This window comes from Malaclemys terrapin, chromosome 3 (genome assembly GCF_027887155.1).
Source record: "Malaclemys terrapin pileata isolate rMalTer1 chromosome 3, rMalTer1.hap1, whole genome shotgun sequence".
In the NCBI taxonomy this organism is placed as follows: Eukaryota; Metazoa; Chordata; order Testudines; family Emydidae; genus Malaclemys; species Malaclemys terrapin.
In genome coordinates, this window is record NC_071507.1 from 42116202 (window position 1) to 42140487 (window position 24286).

Consider the following 24286-nt stretch of genomic DNA (forward strand, 5'->3'; position numbering starts at 1 on the left):
AAGGATTGAACTCACAACCCTGGGTTTAGCAGGCCAATGCTCAAACCACTGAGCTATCCCTCCCCCCTCCACTGAGCTATCCCTCCCAACCTGACACAAGAGAATGGGAGTTTCAACAGTCTGCAGAACCCACTCCAACCATTGGGCTGGAGTAGCCTCCATGGACGGCTCCACACCCTGAATTTGGGCGGGGAGGGGAATTCCTTAGGTTGGAAACCACACAGAAAATTTGCCCCTATGAAACTTGTCCAAGTCCCACAGCTAGTCCTGGCAGAGCCCCAAACAGAACCCAAATCTCCTGACTTTTGCGTTAGTCTATTAGTCTCACAAGTAAAACACAGGGTCCACTCAAACTGCCATGGGAGCTGCTTCTGCTTGCAAGTTTTATTTAAAAAAAAAAAAAAAAGGAGGGGGGGAAATATCAGTGGACTCAATCTATTTATTGTCCCATGAAAGCAGTGATAATACAAAATAATATTTCTATTCATTCAGGCACTAAGTGGCCTTATTTATTTATCCATAATCTTTTAACGATGACATCAGCTGTCAATGCATTGGAGCCTTAGGTTTCCTTAACATTAATTTCTTCAGGAATTATGCTGACTTCTTTTAAAAATAGTCTTGAAAATTAAACAAGGGTAGATGGTGATGCTAACATGAAGGAATTTGTTTATATTTTAAAAAAATGACCTATTTCAATTCCTTTCAGTTTAAATTAAACAAACACCGTAGTAGATATTCTGCGTTCTTCTGATGAATATAGTAGGGGAAAAGTAGGGGGAGAATAGGGTAATGGGATACAAGGTGATACTTCAACTTAAGACATTGTTTCACATTAGCCATATTAATTACTGAAGTCAGCATGTGAAAATGGAATAAGTGTCTGCCTGGATTTGTGACTTCAAGAGTAGCGGACACTGCTCAGTATCTTACAGGATTAAACTATTACATGTATTTTACGCACACATACACTTTGCTATAGAACAAAATAGACCTGATTACTTCACTGCCTTGCACCATCTTTACTCACTTACACATGTGCAAAAATGAGTGTAAAACATTACAGGCAAAGTTCTCCAGACCTCTAAGCTAACCACACTACTTATGCAGCTCTACTCAGGCACAGTGGAGAACTGAGACCAGTATAGTAGCCTTATTTTGCCAGTAGAAATTTCTCGAAGAAGAGTTGGGTATATTTGTTCTGAAAGATGGTGGTGAGATTTTTGTTTTTGTTTGTTTTTTTAAGGCTGGTATGAGTGACAGATACTGGTTTAAGTCACCGTGAGGTTCTATGTTTTCAGAAAAAGGTCAGACAGAATCAAGGGATAAATATCACCTTTTCAAAGCTCTAGCCACCTCATGATTTAGCTACGTCTACTGGATTATCCGTCTTTTCTCCTTCAGAATGTTGTTCACATCACTGCGAGCTCTTTGTATGCTTTTAATGCCTCCAACCTAGAGTGCCATTCCTAGTTTAAATCCTCTATATTTTTAGATTACTTTGACCTTGGGAGATAGAATATTGTTTTGAAAAGGGATTATAAATGACATTAGCGTTTGCTTACTATAACACATACCTGGTTAAGTGTGACAGCATTGTCTGTAAACCTTCTCCTGAGTCATCCAGCAAGAATTGCTTTTAGTTTTAAAATATTCATTTTATTATTGAGACACTGAAAACAGAACCTTTTTTTTAAAACTGAATTTAAACAATTATAGGTACAATTTTCAAAAGCACTCAGCACTGACCTAACTCTGCTCACACTGAAGGCAGCGTTAAAACTCCCATTGCCTTCAATGGGAGCACAGTTAGGCCAGGGCTGAGCACTTTGGAAAACAGTCACAGGTGAGGTGCATGCACCTTTACACAGACTCACATGAGGTAGAAAGGATGCTCTTATGCTTCTGTACCAGGTTTCTATGTGACCTTGAACAAGTCACAATCTCTTCTTTGCCTCGGTTTCTTCATCTGTTAAAGGGGGGTGATAATACACAGATACCTCACCAGGGCATTGTGAGGCTAAATTAATTAACGGTTTGAAAGCATGGTGAAACTCTTTAATGGAAGGTGCTATAGAATGCAGAAGATTAGCATTATATTAGGTAGGGGCACACGCGCATGCACTATAAACGATGAGACGTACCCAAAATAGCAACAACTTCATCGTCCTGGATTACTTCCAAAGACCCTGAAACCACAAAGCAAAGGCTGTCCACACTCTCGCCAGCATGGTAGATCAGATCCCCGGGGGCACAGTGTACAGTCTGAAATTCCATGGCCAGGGCTCGAAGGCACCCATCGCTAGCCAGTCTGAATGCTGGGTGCTCCTTGAAAACTTTGCGGTTCAGATGCACACAAATGTCTGCTCGCATATCCTTAGGGCAGATCTGTAAAACCTAAAAGGAGATTAGATCATCAGTTTTTGTGCAAGAGTCCCAGAGCATTCTATCGGCTGGTTGCCTTCATTGTGTCATCCCATTTTTTTTTAACCTATAGCAGAGTTTAAGAACTACAGCATTCTTCTCAGACATTTCCATCCTCAGTTAAAAGAAAAAGCTCTAACATTAACTTAGTCTCCTTTACAATACCAGAAGGAAAATAATGTTTTATCTCAGCTACATTCTCTGCTGGATATTAAATTACTAGAATAAATGCTGCAGGTTTTTAAAACAGTAAAATTAACAGCACAGCAATGCACAAAGCTTGTGTAGAAAAGACTGCTAATGCCATGGGCTTGTATTTTATGGATATTTCATTCTTAATAGGAAAATTCCATGAAAAATCTGCACAAACTGTGCATAGTGCATTACCTACTTGGAGTGTGCGTGATAAGGGGAGTCATAGATTCCTTTAAGCTAAATAATCAGAAAACGTATTAACCTATCGTGGCTAACTACAGAAGTATAAACACCTCACCCGCTGGCAAGAATGAACAGAGTCCTTTGTGTGTGAGATAAGTTGTCTTACACCCGGTTTTCCATAGTGGGGAATCTTTAACCTTCCAGGGACAACATTTCTTCTAGTGCACCATCCTAATGGGTTTCTGTTTATCAAGCCTTTTTTATTAACATACTTCTATCTTTATGTGTATATTTGTGCCACTGCATCAGTGATCCTGTTGTGTCGTGTGTCACATCTACCTTGGGAGATTGTTGATATGCTACAGACACGAATGAAGTGGGGACAGTGGATTTGCCAGCGTACATACAAATTTAAAATTACTAGTGAAAACTCTGGAATTGTACAACATGAATAGGAATTTGGGATCACAAGCTTTCCTGCAGGATTAATCTCTGATGGACTGGACATCAACACTCATTATTTGAGAGAAATACATTTAATAGAGCAGATGGCGTTTGCCTCATTTTTCTCAAAAGTAACTACTTCATCCAATTAAGGAACAACCTTCATGAGCTCCAAAGTTACTCCCATGCATCCATCCTTGATGGAAGGAGGGTGGTGGTTTCAGTGCAAAAGCTCATAGGTATTAGGGGCAAGGGTAAAACAGTAAATAGTTAGACTTATCAGAGACCAGAGACTATAATAAGGGACCACCATGGTACAAAACTAGAGTTCCAAGGCCCATATTTTCAAAGATAGACACCTATATGGCATGTTAACTATGCATGCAGCCCTGCACACAGCTTCTTATTTGTGTATGCAAATATGCCTCCAGGGTCAAATCTTCTATCACTGGCCAAAGCCTAGGTACCAGGCTTTGCTCATGAGTCCTCTACAGCAGTGGTCTCCAAAGTGGGGTGCGCACATCCCAGGGGGTGTGCAAGAGGATCCTTGGTGGTGCACGGCAGGAGGAGCGCTTTTTTTTTTTTTTTTTTCTTTTTTTGCGCTTTGGCAAAAATGGTAGAGCCGGTGCGGCAGGGGGTGCGTGGTCAAAATTTTTTTACTGATAGGGGTGCGCGATCAAAAAAGGTTTGGAGGCCTCTGCTCTACAGAGCTGGGAGGGATGGAATTCTACAACCAAGAGTGCAGTGTGCCAGAAGAAAACTAATCGACAGCCACTGTAAGAGTCCCCTTAACTACCATGGCTCCCTAGTCTGGAGGCAAGTGGATCTGTTGCAGATCTGCTAAAGCTTTAAGTTTTCTAGTCCCACCCCCAAAGAGCCATGCTTGAATGAGGTAGTTAGCTGTACACTTACCCAATTTACACTTGGAATGTTTATGTTCACACATACGTACCATATTTGCAGAAACTTGCCATTCAGAGATTAGCCTAGGAAGTGTGTGTGCACACACACACTTCCCAATTATCTTATTGTCACATACATATTTTTCGGTGCTGTTATAAGTGGGGCAATTAGAGGAAAACCTCTGATTTTGCTAACGATGACTTTATGAAGGCATACAATATAAACCAGCATTACTGATGGTGGTGAGCTGACCAAGTGGTTTGAAGCGAAAACTGGAGTCCAACAGGTATGCATATTCAGTCCCATACATTTTGCTCTATTCTTAGAAAATTTCTTGTCCAGTTCCCTGAATAACATTGGTGGAGGCCACAGGATATCAGGACAAATGTCAAGCACCTTGACTTTGCAAACAATATCATAATGGTAAGGCCTATGGAGGAATATAACCAAGAAGCCGCAACTAACCTATACACAACAGCCACAGAATGGAGATTAAAATCGAACAAAAGACCAAACTAATTGAAACATGAAAAATCAAGGAACAGCCTAAACTCATCATTAACAGTGTCGACATTGAACAAGTAGAGAGTTTCTGCTACTTAGATTCCATCATAAGGTATGACAACCACTATGAAGACAACATTGACAAGTAGATAGCTACTGCCAGAAGAATGTTCACTTGCCTGAATATAAATGTTTGGAACCTTAACTCACCATGTCCATGACAGCTAAAACTAGTTTATATACAGTGCTCATTGTACCCATATTACTTCATGGTTATGAAACATGGGTACTGATAAAGCATCTGGAGCAAGAGCTGCAAATATCTGAAATGAATTGCTTGCACCATATCCAGGTATGACAAGGTTAGACAGGCTAAAGAAATTATGACATCCATAGAAGACTAAAAGTACAGCGAGTGACTACAATCATCAAAAAGGTGCCAACTACAGTGGTTTGGCAATGTTGCTAAAATGACCCCATACTGCCTGCATAAAATTGTTCTGTATGGAAATAATGCATGGAGAGAGAGGCAGCAGACATCCACGGAGATAGTGGTATAACATGGTATATGAAGCCATCCAGGAAACTCTCCTACAGGGTCCAATGACAGCTCAAAACAGAAATGGATGGAATCCTCTCATAACTTTGGCCCTACCCAACCTTGGTGTTGGAAGGAGGAGACAATGATTTTATGAAACTCTCATCTAAAATGCTTCTGGCTCCCCCTATTGAATAGGAGATTATTGTATTTCTCACTCCCATTTTAGAGAAGTTTGGGGGATTGCCTTCAGATTTTCAAATATGTTAAACCCACTATAGGTAACCCTTGATGTCTATGAGAGTTCCTAGGACTGTAGTAGCCTTTCATCAGTATGAATATCGCAAAGAAGCCAAATGTGGATCATCATGGATTAGTTAGTGTTTGCCACTGGTTCCTGGTTAAACTTGATTAGAATGACATTTGCAAAACCTGAAGGCTTGCCTTTGCTTTTAGTTGGTTATTCATCCCCAGACTTACGCACAAGCAGCACCAGTTCAAGCACCATATTACAAAGATTGATTCTGAGGATAAGTTCACCTTTAAATATTTGTGTTACCTGTAGCGGGTTACATTATATTACACACTAACAATGGCAGCTGTGCAGGCATGTGGAAGTGATACCATGTTTTATTCATTATGCAGCATTCTGGAAGTTGTGGATGAATGCAAAAATCAATGGAGCTCAGACTTGAGAATTTATGGACTGGTACAACCATTAGTCAGTGGTATATTTGTTAGTCCTTGTTATAAATGTTGAGGCTGATTTTTTTGTTTGTTTTATAGCCATAAATATTGGCGCTTATGCTTCCAAAGTGTCAGTTACTGAAAGCTACATCATATGCTCTTTGAGATTCTGATAATTGGAGACTTTTCATATTAAAATAATTCTAGAAAGTGAAATGAATCAGATGTGATTTAATTTGAGTCTTGCTATCTCCAAAGGCATTCCCAGCAGTACGTATCTAGTATTTCCGTTTTAAGCAAAGGAAGCCAGGGATGAATCGCAAATATTTTTACATGCAGAATTACTTTTTGTTGCTGGAGCATTCCACTGTACTGTGTGCCCTGGGTGTCCCTGGACCATCCTTTCCAGGTTATATTCCTCCGTAGGTATATTCCCAGGTGGCTTTACATCCTTCCCGGAAGGCCACAAAAAGCAGTATTTGTGAGGATATGATCAGTGCCGCTGCTGATCAGTACATCCAGCACTGCAATATCATTCCTCCTGGAGAACTGCTGTTCTGGACAATACCCCCTCGAGTTGCACTCTGGGATCCAGATGGCAGAAAGCAATGCTAAAGAGCCCCATCAGGAAGTCAAACAGTCCCGTCTTCCTATGGGACTCCAGGCAACCATCTCCAGGCTGCATCTGCTCAGCCCATCTCTAACAACGTTTTAAGTGCTAGAGAGCAATGAGTTTGTTTGTTTTTAAATCACATCATCCACCATTTTGAACAATAAATTAAACAACCAACCAGAAGGCTGGTGATTGGAACGTTGTTGTAATTTCCTGAATTAATAGCCCTAGAACACACACCAGGCTCATTTCTCTGCTAACAAAAGGAAAACAATATCCATCTCTAGAAAAGTAGGCACCTAATATGAAGGGACTGAAGAGAAATGTTTTTGTTTTGGTGAAGGTGTATGTTATCTCAATACACACAAAGGGAGTTGTGCCTGTAAATCCAATGACTTAAGATGAGAATATTCCCCTACTAAAAGGAAGATCCCAAACTATCTTATTACAAGAATAGCTAACCTATATTAATAACCTATACCCTGAACGTCTACATGGTAATCAATACCCCTATTAATATGTGACAGGAGCAGACTCTGCACAGAACCACAGTTGCAACATGTGCCTCTCTCTGAGGTCAGGCAGCTCATCCGAGCAGCATGATCTTGTTTCCTCCCAACCTCCTTTTGGGTGGCATGCATCCCTTAGGGCCCAGGATATGACCAACCCCGACACCGTCTGAGTACAGAAACTGCAATTGTGCCTGGCCCCTGGCACGGAGGGTGAAAAGGAAGGCAAAGCTGCCTGTGCCCTGTCCCCCTGGATACTCAGACTTGATCAGCGCACAGTCTAGCCCAGGGGTTCTCAAACTGGGGGTCGGGACCCCCTCAGGGGGTCACAAGGTATTACATGGGGGAGTCACGAGCTGTCAGCCCCCACCCCAGACCCCACTTTGCCTCCAGCATTTATAATGGTGTTAAATATATAAAAAAGTGTTTTTAATTTATAAGAGGGGTCGCACTAAGAGGCTTGCTATGTGAAAGGGGTCACCAGTACAAACGTTTGAGAACCACTGCTCTAGCCCTACAAGAATATAAAACCTATTACCATCAATGCAAATTTTGTTTGCTAGATGTAATCTTGGCATCTCAATAATTCAACAGCTAAAAATATCAACATTGGGGATTAAATGGTTTGCAAGCTTGGAAGAGCTTTCAGTAAGCGATATGTTTCCTTCAGGTTGTATTCTCTCACCTTTTCAGTATCTATCCCCCTGGACATTGACCAAGTGGAAACGATATAGTCCATCACACGTTCGCTCAGACCTTTGGGCACTTGGTAGAGTTTAAGGAAGTCCCGGACGCTGTTCAGCATTTCATGGTACCGGTTTGTGTTGGCATACATTTGCTGAAAGATGGTTGTCACGTTACCAAAAATGGTTGCATACAGAAGTGCTGTAAACAAAAGAAAAAAAGTAAGGTAGGTATTTTCCTAAAGTCTCAAAGAGCAGCAGACTGGAGAACTACGTAATAATATGTTGTGTTGGTTTGTCTGCCCTCTCACAATGTCTGTGTGTCCATATATCCAAGGGCAACAGTAATGTCAGGTCCACAGAAGTGTATGTGATCACTTCACCCAAGTTAGGCTGGTAAAATCTTATAACACACAAATACAAACATTTCTGGGTCACTTGTAGCACTACAAATTCAGGATGGCTGTATAATTTATGATGGTGAGCATTGGGAAGTGAAAGGGAATTACCAAAACATATTCTATACATTTGTCTTTGTCCATCAAACAATTTAGTAGCATCAAAAACCATATAAGAACAAAATGTAAGATAAAAGAATGTTAAGACAAATAGTTTGATAGTAAATAGTTTAAAATTTCATCTATGGTCTATTGCTTCTGTGTTAAAATGCCATCAGTGACAGATTTCCCAGCTTTAACTGCATTACTACAGTAGTCAGTCGAGCCATCATTATCCACCTCAGCGTGACAACAACAATGCATCAAAGCACAAGAGAGAAGACTTCAGGAGGGGGAGGGATAGCTCAGTGGTTTGAGCATTGGCCTGCTAAACCCAGGGTTGTGAGTTTAATCCTTGAGGAGGCCATTTAGGGATCTGGGGCAAAAATCTGTCTGGGGATTGGTCCTGCTTTGAGCAGGGGGTTGGACTAGATGATCTCCTGAGGTCCCTTCCAACCCTGATATTCTATGATCTCCTTAGGCCATTGAGACCAGATGAGTAGGTCCAATCTGGATTTAGTCCAATGCAGGGCCTTCTCAGGAGGATATGCCCATGCATGGAACTGCCGCCTTGAGGATGCATAACCATTTTCAGAACTCATAAATCCTTTCTCCTTGAACCAGCTTGCCCATTTTCCACCTACCCTTCTGGACAGATGGATAGGGAGCTGGTTCTAGGGGAATGTAATTGGACCACTCTCCCTACTTCAGTCATCACTGTATACAGTGTCCAGGGGCACTTTTGATAAGTATCAGAGTTCAATAAATTATTTATGTATTCATGGGCCAAATCCTGAGGACCTTACTCAGTTTCAACTCAAATCACACCTCTCCTGGGATCCATAGTGCCTTAGTATAAGCACTGCTTAAAAGCTGAGAAAGGTCTTCAGGATTTGGCCCAACATAACTATTACATAACCCTATTAAAATACGTATATTTGCTAACTTAATCACGTAGAGCAAGTGTAGCAGAACACCATAAAGAAAAGAAAAACAGGAAGGCCAACTTTTAAAATCATATAACCAAGAGCTGGTTGGACCTTGGGCCAACCCCTTGGACCAATTCCTCATCAGTTTTTATTTAGTCCTTATGCTGACAAACCCTTCCATTAAAGTCAAGGAGTAACTTGCTCACACTCAGTACCTACAAAACTTTGATAATGGGCTCTTCAGTCTAGCAGACAAAGGTATAGCACAATCCAATGGCTGGAAGTTGAAGCTAGACAAATTTAGACAAATTAAGACAAAATGCTTAACAGTGCGAATAATTAATAGAGCGGTGCAAAAAAAATTCAATGAGCAACTTATTTGCTGAAAAATGCAGTTTCTGGTCACAAAATTCAGGTTGAATTCGGCAAATGATTTTGGCAGAAAAAAATGAGGGAGTTTTTCTTTTCAAAAAAGTCAAAATGGTTTGTTGCAACATTTTCTAAGAGAAATGTTTCAACTTTGTTTCGAAACATTTAATTTAGAAATTTAGATAGATTTAACACAAAGGGTAAAAATCACCCCAAATATAAAAACATGTTTCGGATCAGATTGAATAAAATTCGGGACTTGGGGGGGGTGGCAGGGTAGTTCATTTCAGCAAGAAAAAAAATGTTTTTTGGGTCAACCAGAAACAAAACAATTTTTGGTCCAAACTGAAAAATCAATTTTTTTGTCCTGCTCTAGTTACAAGCTATTGGAACAACTTACCAAGGACTCTGGTGGATTCTTCATCACTAGCAATTTTAAAATCAAGATCAGATGTTTTTCTGAAAGATCTGCTCTAGTTCAAACAGAAATTCAGGGAAGTCTATGGCCTGTGATATTCAGGAGGTAAGACTAAAGGATTACAGCAATCCCTTCAGTCTTATAACCTACGAACCATTGGGAGTTCTGCCTGAATTTGCATTGAATGAACACTGAAGGAGGACTTAGGGCATTTGGCCTCTTGTTAGTAGTATTTTCCCCTCATTCTTTTCACATTTCCTAAAGGAGGAAAGTTAACAACTTTCTGGTCAATCTTTGCCCCCATCAGAATGAGGTTTTGCCATCAATGAAATTAATAGTAGGTAACAAATCCAATTTCTCCCCCGGATATGTTACATGTTGGGTTTTACACCTACGATAATTACTTTATATTGTATTACACTACATTATGTTGTAAAATCATAAGGCACAACACAACTAGGGGAAGCAAACAAAATATATAATTTTAAATAGGATAGCTAATCAATATCCAATTGCATTGTTTCATGCACTATAACCAGTTGTTGTTGAGAGCCAACACCTATCACTTGATTTCTCTGCTGGTGGTAGAAATACATAAATATTTTAAAGCCAATGCAAACAGCAGAAGGTATCCCACAAAATATGGCAAATAGGACTACTGGGTGTTTTTTTTTAAGGTAGAGTTATGCTATGACACCAGAGGTATGATTATGTCTGACCCAGCATGCACTTAATGCTGAAAGGAAGAGAAAAGATGGCTCTGGGTTCTATTTACCTTTAGTGTGGCAAAGCCAAGCCCTACCCAAGCTGACTCAGGTACAGAATGGACCTAGAAAAAAAAAAAACAAGTCCTTGCAGTGATAGGCCCAAATCAAAAACAGATCTAATTCCAGATCTGAATCCAAACTTTATATCTATATAAAAAGGAGCCCAGCCAAAATCATGGATCCAAAACCCCTGAAATGTGAGTGTTTAAAGTGCAGATTCACACTTCCCTAATAAGCCCACTAAAGAGAGAGATTCAACCCTCAAATTTGGCTATCATTTCATGTCCAGATACAATGTTCTGGTCCATCTCAGCTTTCATAGACCCAGCCTTTGCACTACATCCAGGCAAATAGGCTTAGCACAAAGTGGCTGCATGGGAGTTGCAGTAGATGCTGATGCCTCTTCTAAATGAGAAGGAAGATTCAAAGGCTCCATTCCTCCTTCTCCAGGCATGCCTCTACCCCTCCGCTCCCTCTGCATAGGGATACAGAAGACCCTGATTGGAGCTGTGCAGACCTTGGAGGTGCAGACCTCCTGCACGAGCTCTTCAAATCCTTCCCCACCCTTCTGCTGCTGCTGCTGTTAAAGGCTCTTCACAGCTGTGAACAGTGGGCAGGATTTGCCCCTTCATGTAGTTCTTAAATGGCTTTTCTTCCACCAATCAAAATCAAGATTTCAGCTTGTGCTGCTGCACAACATATTATGCAAACAGTCAAGAAGAATAATTTTTATATGGATTTTGCCTGGTGGTGTACAAACGATTTCCTATTTATTTGTAGCATTAAGGTTTGCATGGGCTAAACTGTACCTAAAAGCCTGCGGGATGCAAGTACCACATCTCATGGAGAAAGATGAAGAAATGCTTTTATCAATACATTTAATATAAAAGCAATTTAATCAGCAGATTTTCTATTTAAACACTATCACCTTTTTCCTACTAGATCCTCTTCTGCTACCTGCTAGGATGCTAAATATCACGGCCTAGATTCAACTTTAACTTTTGCTGGCTTATCTGGCGTAATCCTGAACACAGGGCCCCCAGCAGTGGAAAGTCCACCTGGAAGGAATCTGTGACAGCCCAAGGAATCTATAAACCCTCTTCCACTGGGTAGCCTTCAGCTAGCCAACGCAATCCCCAAAATGGGCAGCACTGAGTAGGGAGGGGGCATGGCAGTCATCAAGGTTAGCTATGGATTCAGTACCTTCTGGACCGCTTTCATTGGTGGGCCTTTACTGGAGCAAACGCTGTCTATTGTCACCTATGGAGCAGTGACTCCGGCTGGCTCAGGGAGTAGGAATTCACAACCCCTCTGCCGCGACGGGTAAATTGAACCCGATGTCTCCGAGTTATTGTCCAAGAAAATCAAGCAATGTGAAGTCTGGTGAAAAACAACACCCAATACTTCATTTTGATTAGTACGTGTGTGCAATTTAACAGCAATTTCAATTGCTAATTGCAGCCACCATGCTCCGATATTACAATTACCTTGCCAAGGGAAATTATTGCCGCATACATGAATTTCTTATTAAAAAACACTCCAAATCTTAATTTATCATTAGTTAACCATTTTATTAGGATTAAATGGACACAGGAAGGATGAGGATTATTTCAGTCTGTACGGGGGGATAACATTAGCATATTGCATATTGACCCGTAATGTTTCTGCAGAGGATAGCTAGTTGCATATCTTCACTTCTTTCTACAAAAATAATGAAATGAATCCATAATAAGATGTTCAAAGCCACAGAAGGAATTCAGAATCAAAATTCTTCGCTTTCAAAGAACTGGGTGGCAAAACAAACTCCTGTTTTCAAACTGAATGTTACTGCTCAAACACTAAATTGCCGTAGGGTTTGCCAACCGTCCAGGATTGTCCCAGAGCCTCCAGCAATTACTCTTTGATTAAAGATTATGTCATGTGATGAAACGTCCAGGAATACGTCCAATCAAAATTGGTAACCCTAAATTGCAGGCTAAATGTTGGCATTAAGCCGCTGCCCTGTATTGGTGGTCCAGGGGAAGCTCTCTGGAGGCACTGAGCCTGATGTACCATTGCTCTACGGCTGTTTTGTGCCAGCTCTGCATCACCTCCGCAATAGCCCATTTAGGGATGAATGGGGGTGGGGCAGAGGAAGGAGGAGATGGATCTGAGCAAGAGGCGGTGTGGTCAGGGTGGATCGACAGCCCAGCAGTGGCCTATAAAGAGACACCAGTTAGGACAGCCCCAAGGGGCTTCCCCAGCCTGCACCAAGGTCTGAACTAGTCCACAATAGCCCTGAATGGGAGGCACAAGCTGCCTCCCCTCCATCCTCTCGCCTGCATCAGCACAGGAGTGAATCTGGCCCAGTGTGTCACAATAAGAGTTTTCTGTGCAGATCAATTACAGGATCATGACCTGAGCAGCCATCTCCACATATGAACGAAGGAGAAGCGTCTTACGTAGCATCAGTGACATCCACATTCCAGATGTAAGCAGGGTCTGAATGAGCTTTCCCCTGACAGCTAGTGATAAGCTGGGGGAAGACCATGTTTGCACAGACACACCTACCCAGCCCAGGTGCGCAGCTTTGTCAAAATGATCAATTTTGGCTGGTTATGGGTGGCAAATCACTCTAGGATTTTAGTGCAGGGGTAATGAAATGTTGTTATCCTTATTGTACAAGTAATGGGCAGCAGAACTAGCATGTGCCTAGCATGTCCTGGTTGAGGGGGGTCACACTAAACTGAACCTCACTTGCTAACCAGAGGGTAGGGGTGTCAAATCCCAGTGAAGATGAGTGAGTGGGGACAGACAGGCGTTCCTACCTAATGGTGTAGACTCTGCCTAAAGAGTCCTAGACACCATTTGACCTGTTCCTCTCCAGTGTTTAATGACAGAGCTGATTAGACTCAATTGAGTCTCTTTGTTTCTGGTTGGGGATTCCTAGCGCTGACAACACTGCTGACCAGTTCTAGAAGATTAGCCTTAGACCTTGCATGGGGACAGTGAAAGACAACACAGAGACTGCACTGGCCGTGAAGTTCCCCACTACCTGCTGAAATCACTAAGAGCTGGGTTAGGTAGCAGAACTTCAGAATGTGATTTCGTGGGAGCAGCAAGCCTTGGCGGCTGGTGGCCGCAGAGAGCCACAGCCAGCAGCAGCAACAGCAGAGAGATGGTGGCCAGCAGTGGCAGCAGAGAGCCAGTTGCTGAGGCATTGCTCAACACCTCCCGTCCCTCCCACCCACCCCGCCCCAGTGGGGGAGGTAACCTTGTGAACACACTTCTGAACTCTGGGTCTTCACTAACCAAGGACTGCTGAGTGGGGCACAGCAGAGGGAGAGAGGACTGATGCGTAAAAGGGACATTCGTTCATTGGACACTGAAGCAAAGGACACTGCCCAAAGCACTGTGGGGTCAGGTTTGCTTATGGTCACATGCTTTTGAACATGGTTGAGGTGTTTCCCAAATTAATGCTTGGTTCCCATTCCCATTTAACAAAAGTTCTCTTTCATTATACGCAGACTCAGTTCTTGTGAGTGGGGAAGTGTTGCCTCTTAGAGGCGCCCAGGGGTGGTTTTAGGTTTCCCCAGATTACTGCGGGGGGGGGGGGGAGGCTCAAGACACTTCTGTTTTATATTTTTAAGAGGAACCCTTAAATATTGAACTTGGCCACTGCTACTGCCAACTCCACCTGGTAGAAGGGTTACCTATACTATTCATCTATATCTGCACCAACCAGACTGGACAGCAAACAAATCGAGTTCTCTCAGCAAATGTCACTTCACACACAGAACTGTCAAACAGGACAGAACGGCTTTTTGTCTGCCAGTTACATTTTCTCTGACAAAAGTAAAACACATTGCCCCCAACAATGTGGCAACCTATTAACTATTCAGTCCGTGTCACCTCATTTAAACCAGTATTTTAATAACATCAAAGATAAAAGCACAGTAATTTCTACAGCCAATTACTCGCACAAATGAGTCATGAAGGTCAGGCACAGGTTGCAGAGGTCACCTAATAATTTGCAATTTCTAATGATCTAACAAGTGTAAAAATAAATAACTCCATGAGAAATGTATGTATATGGATACCAAAGTGAGAGACCCCTCTTTAGGGTTTGATTTCAAAACTGTAAAAGACAGAAGTTTCTGTTTGAAGTAATTGCGAGCCTCTCAGTCTTCACAATTACAGATCTGAATGCTGTGCATGTTTCCCAAGATGAATCATCAGACTGATTATGATCATGCACTCATCCCAAACTCTTGCGCATGTACAGATTATATTCATACAAACTATACAGCAACAAATTATACCAATGTCCAGTAGTGAAAATCCTCCCAACAACCTTGCAATTCTACATTGAACTGAACTTTCTACCTGTCTCAAGAAACCAGCAGTTGAGAATTCTCGAAGTGAGCTGGAGGATCTATCTACACAACAGTTCCACTTGATAAGTAACAAAGACTCATATTTATTGACTAGGTTGTTCTATGTTGGATACTTTTCAAAGAGTTTATACATTTAAGTTGTTTACTGGCTTGTAATGTATATTTCGTGAACAAGTTTCATCCTAGATTACTACAAATAATTTTAATTCAATAAATGGTTGAGTGCACGCTGAGACTGGAAGATTCATTACACTAATTCAGCAAAACATGACTTCTAACAGGACACTGAATGCAATGAAAAATTAGCTGGAAAAAAAAAAGCAAGCATGCCTAAAGCAATTACAGTCTAACGATTATTCAGATAACGCATTTGTGATGTCACACAAAATTAACATCTTATCAGCTAAAGAGAAAGAAGCTGAAATTAATGAATGTATGAATGTAAGTGAACAGGCTGATTGTTTTTAACATATGATTAGGATAACATATGATCTTGTAGTTAATCAAGATGATGATTACAGATTACCTATGGTTATTCCTACTGGGAGTTCCCAAATAAACCAGAAGTAGTTTGGAATCATTAAATGCATACTTGTGGTTAACGTGTGATATTTGTGTGCATGTGTGAAAGGGAAAGGGTTGGCTACAAATGATGATCTGGGGAGGAATTTCAAACTGAGAGCTGACATTTCAGTAAGTAATTGTTTAAATTTCTAATTTTAGAATCACTTTTGGTTGAACTGTCACTGACAGCTCAATAACTTTTGAGCAATATAAGCTTGACTGAAAAATTAATAAGGACCTTTCTTAAAAATCTATAGTTCTAAATGGGTCCCGATTATCAGCTCCCCAGAATTGTTAGGTTTATGGCTTTGTGATAAAATTGATTTACTAAGGTTTAATTTAATACTTTGTGGTAAGATTTCACACTAAAATATTTTTTTTCTGAAAATATATCTTTAAATTCTGATTAATAAAACCTATAAATACATAATTCTCGGGTCTGTTCTTTAGCTAAGCAAACCAAAATTAAAACAATTTACGGAGAAACATGGGACGGTTGGTTAAATGGTTGATTAAACTTACTCAACCAACATATTTTATTCCATAATTACCCTAATATTTTCACTTGGTGAGAAAAGGAATTATATTAGCTATGATGTAATCAGTCTACCGTACATGAATTCCTGCATTCACATCTTGGAAAACTGCCTGTTTCCAAGGTTAAGGGAAACCACTACTGGGAACTGTGTAGAAGAGGGAATTCCAATCACTGGGAGGCATCCCATCTTTCCTGTCTCTCCACACTCCCCCACACCCTGCATACACTTATGGGCTGTCCCACCTCACTCCACTGCCAGTTCACAATCTCAACCTCAGGCTGGAAACCCACCATGGAGAAGTAAGTTGCAGCATTAGCTGAGGCAGGGGTAGAGAGGAACTGTCCCATTGCCATTAATTGAGAGAGTTTGAAGCATAGGGTCAGCAGCAGCAGAAGTGGAAATCCAAGGTAGGCCCTTATGATTATGAGAAGCCTCTTTTGATGGGGGAAGAGAAGCTGTGTTCCTCCTTAGAGGGAGGGCAAGAGACTGGAGCAAAGTATGCTGCAGTCTGAGTTAAGGCCCCTATGAGTTCACTCATAGTTGTAAAAAGAACAGGAGTACTTGTGGCACCTTAGAGACTAACAAATTTATTAGAGCATAAGCTTTCGTGGACTACAGCCCACTTCTTCGGATCCGAAGAAGTGGCTGTAGTCCACGAAAGCTTATGCTCTAATAAATTTGTTAGTCTCTAAGGTGCCACAAGTACTCCTGTTCTTCTTTTTGCGGATACAGACTAACACGGCTGTTACTCTGAAACTCATAGTTGTGTGTTCTACGGGTAAAGTGCCCTCTGCTGATAACTAATGGAACAGCAGAAGCACACTGCACTCCCTCACCAATGAAAACAGCTGCTTTGCAGGAGGATTGTCAGTAAAATTTATGCACCTGGTAAAAATATAGCTGATAAGGTCCGGAAAAAACCCCAGAGCAACAGTAGTTGTTTTTTTCTCCCTTTTCCTGACTTCAAAGAAAGCAGCAATGCAATCTATTGAAAGCGTGGGTAGCATGAACAAGGATTCAAACAAGGGAACAGCTGCTCTGAGAAGCCACTTAAAAAAGAAGCAAGGGATAGAGAGGTTGAAACACCTGTGCACCTTAAAACGGGCTACAAGGAGTGCAGTTGGGTAGAAGCACAGGACTGAGACCCTCCCAGGCACAGATACCAATAACTCTTTCCTCACACACATTTCTGAAGACACAGAATCGGGGTGGCTGGTACTGCAGACAAGATGGCACTTTGCCAAATAACTATCTTTCACCCAAAAAACCCTGAAACCATTTAAAATTCTACTAGTTTCAGGTTTAATATGGAAAAAAGTTTTGGGAAAAACATTTTGGAACCTGAAGCCTTTCAACAATATTGAATTTTGATGTCTCTACCTAAGCAAGAAACTTGGCTTCAAAAAACCTCTTTTTAACAACTTTGACTGGCTCAGAAGAGCAACTGCTACAACACTTGTGCAGTGCACAGAGCTCAACTAAAATCTCAAGTTTTGTCTTGCTTCCACTCAATGGGTTCAAATGAGCAAGAAAAAGAGAGACAAATCAGAGTGTAGGAACCCACGCAAACTCAAAATGCACAAAAGTCCCGATTAAAACCAATGTGAATCAAAGCCAAGAGACACAGATCTAATACTAGTCTGCCACCTTTCTCCAGACATGGCACTGGTGATTCAGTAAGTGGCACTCTTTCCTCTGAGCCAGTACTGAGCCAATGCCCAAGGCCTTGCAGTGCATTGTGTTCTTGATGCGCCTGCATTTTGGATGGGAGCTAAAACCAAGATCTTTACATATCTATCATAGATAGATCATTAAGGATCCCAGGGCATTTTGTACAAGAGGGGAGGCAGCCCTTCACTTCAGTGCCATGGGCCAGTTCTAACCGGGTACAGCAGAACCTCACTAATTTACAATAATCACTAGAAGAAACACGGCAAAGGACTGGAGGTTTTGCATTAGCAATTAAAATAGCCTCACAAAATATACCATGTTTATTATATGCTTTGACAGCTACAGTTTAGCATTAATCATTTTTATGCTGAAAGGTGCTAATGGCTGCCAGCAGGTGGGTCTTAGATCCAAAGACGATCATAGACCAAGCACGCTCTCTCTCTCTCAAGGTCAAGGGAAGGAGCAATCATTCCCTTTTATGTAGTAAAAACAGCTAGGATCTGTGGGGACCACCCAAGGCAAGAAACCACATGGTAGAAGTATACTTGGGCCGAATTTTTATACCTGATCTGAACTCAACTAGATCCCAGCCAATCTGAACCTGACCCAAGCCTGTCCATTTGTTTTCATACCTGACCCAACCCTAACACTTGTAATCTGGTGGGTCCGGTCAGGTTTGGGTCAGGTCCGAAGCCAGCAACTCACACTGCTGCCCCACCCCAGGCCTCAGCTCCTGACCCCTGCTGGACTCTGGGTGTCCTGCATTCCCTGCCCCATCTCCAGCCCTGTGCTCCACACACCCCGTGGGAGCTCCACCAATGGTACTACTGGGCACAGACGCCATGCGACACATCACACTCGGCCAGGGCTCCTTCTTACAGGGCTGCGATGGTCACTCCTACACGTTCCCCTCCAGGGAGCTCAGCCACGAGACAGCGGCTCTGGACAGCCCCAGCACCTCTGCCCACCCGACGTCATGCAGACAATCAGGGGATGGGGAGGGATTGAGCCTTCCCCCAGCCCACACCCCCGGATGGCCATCCAGCATTGTCCCATACCTGACATGCTGCGGTGCCGGTGTCCCACCTCCACCCTCAGGGTAGCGCAGTGCAGGCTCCCAGCCACGACCTGTACCACAGCATCCACACTACCATTTTGTGCATTAGCTTGAGCGAAGCAAACACTTGTCTGTCTGCCCAGGCTGGGAAGCACAGTCCCAGCTGTAGTACGGATATATCGCTAAGGACCTCGGGGAGGTGCTCTGGTTGCTAGCCCATGCCACCACCTCCACACTGCTATTGTTACCCATGCTGGATAAATTAAAGCTAACATGGGTATGCAGGGTAGACATACCCATGGGGGCTAGGAGATGGGTTGTAGACTGTGTGTGAGTTGGAGGCAGAGAACCCTAGGAAGCAGTTGTGAACATGATCCTGAAAAGGAAACAGAGGATTTGGGGCACAGAACTCATTGGCATGACAGATTTGGGGATTTCTGAGCATGGAAACTGCCTGCTGTTAGTTTCTTCTGTGTTCAGCGAAATAGGATTGTGTGTCTATTTTTTGTAAATTCACAAGATTACACCAAGAATACACCTGACTCATATCACTGATTTTTCAACCCTACAAGGCCCAGAACACTGGCTAACCACTCAGGCCAAAAGGACAACATTATTTTACAGCATCCAAAAGTGCACTAGGTACCTCACAAAACAAGTAAAGACAACAGGGTTCATGCCTCAGCATCCCTAAGGCCTCAATCCTGCAAAAACATGTGCAGGTGCTTAACTGTATGGACTTGGAATAACCCAAAGGACTTCCACAGGACTCCTCACAGTGCATACAATTAAGCACCTGCACAAGTCTTAGGAGGATCAGGGCCTAAGGCATCAGTCTTGCAATGAGCTCCATGTGTGCCCAACACAGAACTCACTGCAAGATCTGGCTTGATTTCAGTCATGATGCAGTGAAGCAAAAAAATAGGGAAATATACTACCTCCCTGACCAGGGCCGGCTCCAGGCACCAGCCCACCAAGCATGTGCTTGGGGCAGCGCCTGGAGAGGGGCGGCGCGGCGGGGCCCCAGCCAGGCTCTCCGCCCTCCTCCCGGCGCTCTGGCCGCTGGGGAGAGCGGAGAGCCCCGGCCGGGCTTGCCGCCGGGGGCTCTCCGCCCTCCTCCCGGCGCTCTGGCCGCTGGGGAGAGCGGAGAGCCCCGGCCGGGCTTGCCGCCCTCCCCCCGGCGCTCTGGCCGGTCGGGGATTGCGGGCCCGCGGCCGGGCTCGGCGCCCTCCCCTGCCGCGCTGGGGGGTGGGGGGCAGGGGGCTTTTTTGCCTAGGGCGGCAAAAAAGCCAGAGCCGGCCCTGTCCCTGTCGCAAGAAGTACTGTTAGCAAGCTGAAGCTGTACTCACCAAAGGCTTGTGTGCAGTACAATTAAGTATGAAAACATGTTACATTAGTCAATGCTCTGTAGCATATTATGTAAAACAGACTTCTATGCATCTCTCTAGAGACAAGGGTTTCCATTTGTGTACTGGTAAAGTGGTAAAGCTCCCACTTCTCCATTCTGAATCCTCCAGACACCAAAGATTGCCCCACTCTTCCATGCTGTAGGTCCTTCTCGGCTTATTGCTTGTACATCAGGAAGTCTTTGCTCTGTCCCTGTGGGTGCTGCATCTCTAGGCTTTCCCTATCAATGGGAAGGAGCAAGATAGGGCACAGCAGGAGAAGGAGACTTCCCAATAGACAGGTGTGAGTCTTTTGGATAAAAGGCAAGAGAGAGGTCCTAACCACTCATGGTCATTAGAAACTCCTTGATACTTTTCATAAGGGCAGAGCTGTTAATCTTTCTGGTGAGGCCAAATTCCAGCTCAGATGAAAAGTTAGTTGGCTTTATTAGCCAATCAGATTGCCCCTTTATTCAATGCCATAAGACCTGAACAAATATTTGGCATCAAAAGCTTTCTGAAACAATATCTGAGAACGTTGGCATTCCAAGGACAATAGGGCAGGTTCACCGCTGGAATAATTTTACTGACAACAGGGATGAATTTAGCTCAATGTATTCACTAGCAGATTTAATCATGGAGAGAATTATTAAAGTGGTAGAAGATCTGATTAAATCCCCTGCAATTTAGAAAGAAGGGGCACTATTGTACTGTTTTGTAGAATTTTATGGACAATCAAAATGAAATTGTCTTGAAAATTAAAGTGGATTTCCATTTCATTTCCCAGTGCTAATGAACAGATCACCATTTAAATGACAACTGAGTCATTTAAGGGCATCATTTTTCTTTTACAGAATAATGCATGGACCATTTTCAATTACCTCACCTAAATTAAATCTCCAGATACTAATGCTAGGTTTTGCTGATTTGTGCCAAATACTAACGCTTTTGTTCTGAAGTCTGCTATATCCACCAAGTTTGACTGAAATAGAGGGACATCACCAAATCAAACTTCTGTCTGAACAGTTTGTTTTTTTAGCCTATATTGTTACAAGTCACACCTCTAACAACAACAAATATTAAAGAAAACAAACATTCTTTGTTTGCAGTTTACTTTTTGAATTTGACAATACTCTGCGTATAATCAGTTTTGCGGTTTCGTCTACATAGTCAATTTCCCCTGTGGTTTATGTGAGTTTTTCCACAAAAGCAGGAGGAGAGAGAAAAACATTTTTAAAAAATAGGAACGTGTGATTGTAAAACAGAAAAATTGGTAGAAGGATTCAGGGAAAGGCATTAGTGTCTTTTAACTCTTTTTTTTAAAAAACTCTCTAGCTTTCTCCATCAAATACAATCTGTGGGATTGTGTTAGTGTTTTTGTTTTGTGCCCCAGATATCTTTGTGCACCATGTTTACTACCCAGATCCAGAGGTGTTTGGGAGTTAAGAAATGAACCTGAATTTTGCAGCTTGAGCCTCTCCCTTATTGCTTAAATGTAGTAAAGTTTTTGCAGCTTTTCCTTCATCCCTGAGGTATAGTTCAGTAACTAGAGTCATAAGAGTCAGTCACTCTGCATTGCTCAAACATTCACTCCATAGTGTAAAATGCAGAATTACACATTAATTCTACTATTTAATAACTGGTCTAGACCTCATTTCATTGATTTACCTCATCTTAAAGGAGCAAGCTTACAGTATTTTACAACAGGTCTCTTTCTAAGGATCCAGCCTTGCTGGATGCTGACTGATTACTGTGAGGTGGAGGATTCTGTCCACTCCCACTGCCAGATCAGGTGCAGTTCTTCATAGAATCATGGGACTGAAAGGGACCTACGAGGTCATGTAGTCCAGTCCCTTGCAATTACAGCAGGACTAAGTATTATCTAGACCATTCCTGACACGTGTTTGTCTAACCTGCTCTTAAAAATCTCCAATGACGGAGATTCCACAACCTCCCTAGGCAATTTATTCCAGTGCTTAACCACCGACAGTTAGGAAGTTTTTCCTAATGGCCAACATAAATCTCCCTTGCTGCAATTTAAGGCCATTGATTCTTGTCCTATCCTCAGAGGTTATGAAAAAAATGTCTCCCTCCATTTTGTAACAACCTTTTATGTACTTGAAAACTGTAATCATGTCCCCTCTCAGTCTTCTCTTTTCCAGAATAAACAAACAGGGCTTTGGAGCGGAGCCCAGAGCTGGAACGTGGAGCAGCTCCGGAGCAGTGGAGCTGCAGGTTTTTGCCTGGAGCTGGAGTGGAGCCGGAACACAGCTCCAAAGCCCTGTAAACAAACCCAATTTTTTCAGTCTTCCCTCAGATGTCATGTTTTCTAGACCTTTACTCATTTTTGTTGCTCTTCTTTGGACTTTCTCCAGTTTGTCCACATCTTTCCTGAAATGTGGCACCCAGAACTGGACATAGTACTCCAGTTGAGGCCTAATCAGTGCAGAGTAGAGCAGAAGAATTACTTCTCATGTCTTGCTTACAACACTCCTGCTAATACATCCCAGAATGATGTTAGCTCTTCTTTTTTTTTTTATTTAGCTTGGGGTCCACTATGACCCCCAGATCCCTTTTCATAGTATTCCTTCCAAGACAGTCATTTCCCATTTTGTATGTGTGCAACTGATTGTTCCTTCCTAAGCGGAGTACTTTGCATTTGTCCTTATTGAATTTTATCCTATTTACTTCAGACCATTTCTCCAGTTTATCCAGATCATTTTTAATTTTAATCCTGTCCTCAAAAGCATTTGCAACCCCTCCCAGCTTGGTATCATCTGCAAACTTTATAAGTGTACTCTCTATGCCATTATCTAAGGCCTTGGCTACACTTACCAGCTAGTTCGACGGCTGGAAATCGAAGTTCTGGGTTCGACTTATCGCGTCTAGTCTGGACGCGATAAGTCGAACCCGGAAGTGCTTGCCGTTGACTGCGGTACTCCAGCTCGGCGAGAGGAGTACCGCGGAGTCGACGGGGGAGCCTGCCTGCCGCGTGTGGACCAAGGTAAGTTCGAACTAAGGTACTTCGACTTCAGCTACGTTATTCACGTAGCTGAAGTTGCGTACCTTAGTTCGAATTAGGGGGGGTAGTGTAGACCAAGCCTAATTCATTGATGAAGATATTGAACAGAACCAGACCCAGAACTGATCCCTGCAGGACCCCACTCGTTATGCCCTTCCAGCATGACTGTGAACCACTGATAACTACTCTCTGGGAACGGTTTTCCAACCAGTTTTGCACCCTTCTTATAGTGCATTTCCCTAATTTATTTATGAGAAGGTCGTGCGAGACAGTATCAAAAGCTTTACTAAAGTCAAGATATACCATGTCTACCGCCTCCCCCCATTCACAAGGCTTGTTACCCTGTCAAAGAAAGCTATTTGGTTGGTTTGACATGATTTGTTCTTGACAAATCCATGCTGACTGTTACTTAACCAATATTTTCAATGAGCAGTTTCCTATAGTCCCATTCTGAGACATACTGAACACCCACTATTTTATTTAAGGAGTTACAGATACTCATTACCTGTTGAGCTCAAGCCCCAATTTAGCAATGCACTTAAGCACCTGTGTAACTTTGAACATATGAATAATCCCATCCCTCTTCTGCAAAGCACGTAAGCATTTGCTTAAAATTAAGGATGTGCTTTGCTGAGTTGGGGACTTTGCACTTAACTGGATAAATTGAAATCTCACAAAGAGATAATTAAAAATTTCAAATTCTCAAACTGAACTATGTGAACTTGACGTAGGAAACATACAAGCAATACTGGCTGTCAGTGAAAAAGGTGAAAATAAAGCCATTAAATTGGAAAGCCCTGACTGCTTAGGAACTCAAAAGATTTTACCAGTTTTCAGTGAAAGTAAATGGATTGTCCCCATTCAATAAGGACAGCAACAAAACAAATACTTTTCCCTTAGTCTAATTTCATTTATGAGTGATTCTTGACTGACTGCTTGTGTGTGTTTTAGATAATTGATTCCCTTTCAACTCTGACCTGGTCTTTGTTGCTACCTAATCAGCCCATAT

General features: G+C 42.4%; 1 protein-coding gene across 1 annotated transcript in view; it reads right to left on the reverse strand.

The window, feature by feature from the left end:
* KCNH1 (potassium voltage-gated channel subfamily H member 1) overlaps positions 1-24286 on the reverse strand; it is a 299849-nt gene that overhangs the window by 133277 nt on the left and 142286 nt on the right. The window contains exons 8-9 of the mRNA XM_054021526.1: positions 7686-7885; positions 2145-2397 (exon numbers count right to left, since the gene is read on the reverse strand). Coding sequence (XP_053877501.1) covers positions 2145-2397; positions 7686-7885 — 453 coding nt within the window. The remainder of the gene's footprint in view (positions 1-2144; positions 2398-7685; positions 7886-24286) is intronic.